Source organism: Pteropus vampyrus, unplaced genomic scaffold (genome assembly GCF_000151845.1).
Source record: "Pteropus vampyrus isolate Shadow unplaced genomic scaffold, Pvam_2.0 Scaffold168, whole genome shotgun sequence".
NCBI classification, from domain to species: Eukaryota; Metazoa; Chordata; class Mammalia; order Chiroptera; family Pteropodidae; genus Pteropus; species Pteropus vampyrus.
The window spans coordinates 186832-193404 of NW_011888949.1; the positions used below are offsets into that span (position 1 = coordinate 186832).

A 6573-nucleotide genomic window follows, 5' to 3' on the forward strand; every position below is an offset into this window, starting at 1 on the left:
TCGCTTCATTAAAACGGCACTTAAACAGGGACAAATGCAAAACTAGGCATAAACTTATATAACTTATAAAGCCAAATATAATTTACCAATTAACTTCCACAATTCTACAAAGCCAATCGATTTAAAAGCAATCATGTCAATTCTCAGTAGGTGCAGGCGCTGTGACGGGCGCTCACGATTCCCGCTCAGACCCTTTTCTCGTCCACGCTCGTTGCCCTGTGCCACGTCGTGGCTCTAATGGCCATGATTTTCCTTTCTTTGACTTACCGAGAAACCTTCTTTGAAATGACGCAGCGTGATGCTAGCGTTGCTTTGCTGGGCAGGATCGTGCTGTTTCCATTGTCACGTTCACTTTTATTCCTGTCGCACCGGCCCTCAACCAAAGTAGTACCCTTTGGCGCCAACGCCCCGGTCAACGTCAGCTCAGGAACCAAAATTCAATGACGGGGTTCGGTAATTTCATCCAAGTTGCTACAATACTTCATGGAGTGATCTGGGCCTCATCTTAGCGGCCACGTGCACAGAGTGTTAAGGGAGATGACGTATATGGTAAAGAAACTATTCTGCTTTCAATTGTCTTGCAAACGTTAGCTACGGACTGGGAGAATGTCTTTGACAGCTCCTACCGCCTGCCAATCAACCTAACAAAGGGAGTGGAAGCCTCCGGCCAGACTTTAAGTCGACTGGGCAGAATTACTAACAAGGCTTCCTTGAGTTTTGTCTGTCCTTGTTCCCTGCCTGCCTGCTAAGGGTACCGAACCCCAACTAAAACAAGGAAAAAAACAATTCCCCTAAAAAAGAAAACTGGTTGCAAAAAAAAGGAAACCAATGGGAAAAAAAAAAATAAAGTCAGTAATAGTAGCAGTGATACTCAAAACCGTGGCAAATCCTGCAGATAGCTGGTGGCTGCCCAGCCTTTGGGGACCTCTGTCATTTTGGCGAGAACCCAGCTCAGGGTCAGCCCAAGTGGGGTCGAAAGCCAGCCCTGCCACTCACAGGACGGATGATGTCCTGACCCCTCAGCTCAGTTCCCCTGTCTGGAAACAGGGTAGAAAGACCTCTCGGCCACGCCGTGAATGTTCCCGGAGCAATGCCCACGTGGCCTTACTTGACGCAGTAAATGCTGGGGCCCTTCCTTGGCCGCTGATGTCACAGGAGAAATCGAATAGCGTCTTGAATCCGGGCCAAGAAGTAATCATTTCTACTCAAAGGGCGAGAAAATTACAAATTGAAAATACACAGACTTTGGAGACAGGACGGATTCAGCTTCTCTGACCTGGAAACTCCGGAGCCATTTTCCTCATCCGGAAAAGGAGGATGGTTAAAAGATGTGTTTTGCACGATCGTTGGGAGAACCCGAAGTAATCTGTACGATTAAATCGCGTCATCGTGACTTAATCATGGAGGACGTAGTAGGCACTCAGTGAATAACGGCCGTTCGTTACCATCGGGATTGCAATCGCCACCGTGCCCCTCCCTCACACACTAGCTGCCTTCGTCACTTGGATTGTATTCCCATAGGACATTTTCCAGTGTTCGGAGGGGCATCATGTAATAGACGGCTGGAGTGAAGAAGCACCAAGATGCCCAGGGCTCCTTCTCCAGGGCTCTGGGAATCTGGGCTTTCTTCCGGCTATCATCTGTGTGATTCAGGTGTAGCTGTAGAGTCTAAGCAGAGATGCCCTCACCTCATGGATTCGAGGCTCGGGAGCTCAAAGCCCGAACTCAGCATCCTTTTCTGCAGGTGGTGCTTTCATTGGAGAATCGTCCTGTTTTCCTGCTTTCTGCCTTCCACGAGGTCTTTTTTAAGGATTAAAGGCTGGTAATATGGCTCCTCGAAGGGGAGATTTTGTGAGGCAGGAGCCTCTAAATGTGACGCGAACTGTGATGGAGCGGTCACATTGCGACCGTGACAGCCCGTGGTTCCCAGTGAGGAAAAGTGGGTGCCGGGTGGCCAGTGGCCGGTGGCCGGAATGAAGGCCCTCACTGGTATGGTTCTCCAGAGTCTCCTCCAGGTGACATTGCCATACCACTAAGTGACAGTGTGCAGCATGAACATCTTGTGATATTATCAAGAGTTTGAGATTTTGCTTCGTTAATTAACATTTTTGTTTTGCTGAAATTTGGGAGGGCACTGACTTTTCAGAAGTGCTGATTACTAAGCTCACAGCAGAGGGTTGGCTGCACATTAAAACACTGTGTCACATGCTCCCAGCTGAGCTCAGAGGTGGCCTCCCTCCACCGAGCCAGCTGTCCAGACGGTGGGGGGAGGCTCTGGCCCATGCCCCTCGCAGAGCAGGGCTTCTTCTGAACCAGGCAGGGTGCTGGGGTCCCTGGGGCTCGGCCGTGACATAACATCTCCACACTCTCCCCAAGCACATGCACGTGCACGCGTGCACACACGAGATCCCCGTCCACTTACCTGATCTCACCTTATGATGGCCATGTGCTGTCAGACGCACAGGGGCATAATTTTATGTTGAGGCCTTGTCCTCGGCTTTGAAAAGGAACACACCGGAGCCCTCCAGCCTGACGCGGGGTTCCGAAGGTGAGCAGGGACCGGAGGAGTTTTGCCCCGGGCGTGGGCGGCCGCCTTGGGGCAGGGTCTTCACGGCGGTGTTTCAGACGCTTGGTCTCGACTGGGGTTGGTGTTTTGAAAGGATGAGGAAGGCGGCGAGAAGAGAGACTTTAGATGATCCACGAGGCTTCCTGGCACTGAGCTCGGCCCCGTGGCACTAGGTCCTGTAACAACTGGCCGGAGTGGACATCAGATGTGATACGCTTCGCAGACTTTCGACGGGGAAGGCAGAGGCGGAGGCTGTGAGACCCTGTCATTAGGATCCTGTCCTCTGCGGTCAGGGCTCGTGGTACTTCTTTCGCCACGAATGCGTCACCTGTAAGTGTGCTTCCTAACCCTCAAGTTCCTCTCCCGTGGCTTAACCGCCCTTCCTCCACCGCGAGGCAGGCACGGCCGGTGTGGTCGTCTGCAGAATGATGGGAAAATCCGAAGACAGAGCGCTGAGCAGTCTCCGCCGGGTCCCACGGCGGCTCGGGCGGGAGCCGACAGAGGAACTGAGCGTCCTGAATTTCAGGCTGGCGGATCAGCTGGGAAACAGGAAACAGTCACACAGGATAAAGTCGGATGCGGTCACTGCACAGCCTGGATGGGACTTCGAATAGCGCGCGCACACGCACGCACACACACAAGCACGCACGCACACACACGCCGTTTATCCCTCCCGGAATAAAGTGCAAGTTCATTTCAATAGTCGTACGTTGTGTATGTGCGCGTTTGTGGGATGACGGCATCTTTACTTTCTTCCATGCGTTCGTAGTAAAGGCGAAGACACGTGGTCAGAGCCCGATGCCTTTCGCTGCCCGGTCTCCCATCTCAGAGTCGGCCGGACTGACCGTGTGAGCTCAAGCCGGCCAGTTTGCTCATCAGAAAAGCCCAGAGCCGGTCGCTGGGCCCTCTGTGGGGTGCCAGTGAGCGTCCCCTGTCCTAACTACCCACGGGAGCTTTTCTCAAGACTCCCGCCAGCGTTCCGTTTCTCCTGACGGGAACCCGGGAAGGGCGGCTGCTTCACACGCCCCTGGGGTCTCCCTTTTGTCCATCAAGTGAACATTCTAAAATTTCGAAAGTCCTCAGGACGCCACGCGCGGCCCAGCCTGACATAGAGAACGTGGACGGGAGCAGGGTGGCAGCAGGTGTGATCTTGCTGGGGGTCCCACACAGCCGTCCACCAATGACCATGCAGCCCCCTCTCCTCCCTGTCCCCACCGCCAGGACCCCCAGTGTGGGTACAGAGTCTGGCTTCCTCCAGCTTCTCTGGTGCCACAGGCATAGCGCCCAGGGCCGTGCGAGGGTGTGCCCGGTGACAGGGTCAGGCACACGGGGTGGGCGGGGAACAGCTACACTTCTGCCCAGCACTCACGGTGCCCCTCGTGCAGACACAGGGTATCACAGACCATGTCACCGACCATCATAATCGGTGTCCCAGAAACAAAAAGTGAGCTAAAAGTCAAACTCTGTGCAGAGGGGACCAGCCATTAAGTTCTGAATGCAGAAATGCTTGTCCAGCCCATTAGCCACAGCTGGAAAGTCCAGCTTGCTTATGTGACCCGTCGATGAAAGCATTCGAGGGACCAGAGGTGACATTTACAGTGCACCTAGAAATTAAGCCACACAGAGACACAAGCCTGACCCCGCCTGACCCTCCGAAGGACGCACCTACCTCAGTATTGTGCTGCTTCACCAGCCTCCCACAAGATGTGGAGACAGAATCTCCGTGCTCCGGTGCCACGTCTGATTATGCGTCGTGTTCCGAAGGTGCGCATCAGCTGTGCCATAAGCCAGTGACAAAAGGACAGAACTGTGTGATTCCACTTACATGAGGTCCCTAGAGGAGTCGGAGTCGTAGAGACGAGAGTGAGATGGTGGTGCCAGGGGACAGGGGACGGGGAGGGGAGCGAGCGTTCAGTGGGGACAGAGTGTCACTTTGGGAAGATGGACAGTTCGGAAGATGGTGGCAGGGACGGCTGCACCACAAGGCAGTGGTACCTGATGCCACTGAGCCGTGCACTTAAAAACAGTTATGGCAGTAAATTCTGTGTTATGTGCATCTTTACGCAATGAAAAACTTTTTCCAGTGATTCACGGAGTCCTTGCCTGTCCTTTGGCCTAAGTTGAGGAGTCCTGCTTTGTGTCCCCAGAGCCCCAGCTGTCCCCATAGGCACATTTTCCTGTTCGTTTATTTTTACCAGATTGTAAGCAGAATAAAACACACTGTATTTATCATTGTGCTCAACTGGGTGCCACTTAATAATTTTTAATGAATATTGAATGACTAAAGCCCAGATTTCCAGATTCCCAGCCCACCAATCCTCATTCTAAGGAAACATGATTGTTTCAATGGCGAATGCAATTTGCAGTTAAAGGGCTTGAAAGTATCAGATGACCGATGGTCCGAGTCTTGTAGGCGGTAACGCTGGGTAAGCGGAGTGGGGTCAGAGTGCCTGACCCACCTGAAATGCAGGTCATATCGGAGGTGGGGGATCCCCACGCACCCCCGAGACCACCCTTGCTGAGTCCGGTAAACGCGCGGTGGAAACGCAGACCACGCCGCTGGGTATAGATTTTCCGTGAGTGCCGTTTACCGGCACCTCTCTGTTTAACGCCCTGGTTTTCCTCTCTCCAAACCAGATATTTATCTTTGAAAACAACATCTACTACTGCGCGCACGTGGGCAAGCAGGCCATCCGCGTGGTGTCCACGGGGAAGGAAGGCGTGGTCTACAACGGCCTCAGCGACTGGCTGTATGAAGGTAAGGGGGCGGGGTCTGCGGTCTGGGGGCGGGGTCTGCGGTCTGGGGGCGGGGTCTGCGGGGGGCTCTGCGGCCGGTGGGCGGGGTCCGCGGCCGGGGGGCGGGGTTTGCGCTCTGTGGACGGGATCTGCGCTCTGTGGACGGGATCTGCGGTCAGTGGGCGGGGTCCACGGTCAGTGGGCGGGGTCTGCGTTCGGTGGGCGGGGTCTGCGGTTGGTGGGTGGGGTCCGCGGTCGGTGGGCGGGGTCTGTTCCTTCGTCTTTAACCACAAATGAAACTCCAGTTTCTTGAGGGGCTGCTAAATTAAAAAGATACTATTGGCGCTCCAAGGAGCGTCAGGCTGTCAGCCAGACACTGACATGTTGAGCGTTCACCTGGTGGCCAGGTGTGCGGGGCTTTCCAGGACCCACGCTGCCCCCAAAGGGCAGGAGGCTGGGACTGGGAGGCGTGTTGTACCGGGAGGTGACTTCTGGGAACACTCAGAATATGCACAGGTGTGTGACCCCTACCCTGACAGGGGAGGGGAAACTCAGAAAAGGAATAATAGGTCGAAGCTTCTAGAAGGAGCCATCCGAGTGCCGCGCTGTCCGGAGTCCATCCGCCTCGTTGGACGTGTTCTACCCCCGACTTTTATTTGGCGCCACTGGCCACGGCCATGTGCCTTATCGAGTAATTAGAAATCTGAGCGAGAAGCCCTTTTTCTCGACATCCATGCTCCGCCTGCACGCTAATGACACTGTGACCACCACGTATTGATGGACGTGCGGTGCCCGGCGCCATGCTAAGCACCGCGCTATCTATCCCCTCATTTGACCCTCTGTCCTAGTTGACTGGCTCAGGCAGCTGTGACAGACACCGCAGACTGAGTGTCTTCCTGGCCTGCAGACGGCCACCTCTTCCCCGTGTGCTCATGCGGCTGGCAACAGAGAGCACACTCTGGCCTCTGCACCCACACTGAAGGGCGCCAGCCCCACCTCCCAAAGGCTCCCACTCTAGACACCGTCGCCATGGGAATCGAGGCTCCCACGTGAATTCTGGGGGCACTAGCCTGTACCCCCCGCCCCCTCCTGGCCTCATGCCGAGCTGAGTGCCGTTATGACATTTCACGAATGAGGTGCAGTGAGGTGGTCATCTGCCCACGTGCACACAAGGCTAAGGGAGACTATGGGGGCAATGCCACTATTCAATGTCACAGTCCTTTAGAAAGGACGGTTCCCTTTCTAAAAGTCCAGATGGAAGTCAGAGTGCC

The 6573-nt window shown here is 54.7% G+C and overlaps 1 protein-coding gene across 1 annotated transcript in view; it reads left to right on the plus strand.

Annotated features, from left to right (window-relative positions):
- The window catches only part of DPP6 (dipeptidyl peptidase like 6), a 115682-nt gene that overhangs the window by 25922 nt on the left and 83187 nt on the right, over nucleotides 1-6573 (plus strand). The window contains exon 3 of the mRNA XM_023536731.1: nucleotides 5204-5324. Coding sequence (XP_023392499.1) covers nucleotides 5204-5324 — 121 coding nt within the window. The remainder of the gene's footprint in view (nucleotides 1-5203; nucleotides 5325-6573) is intronic.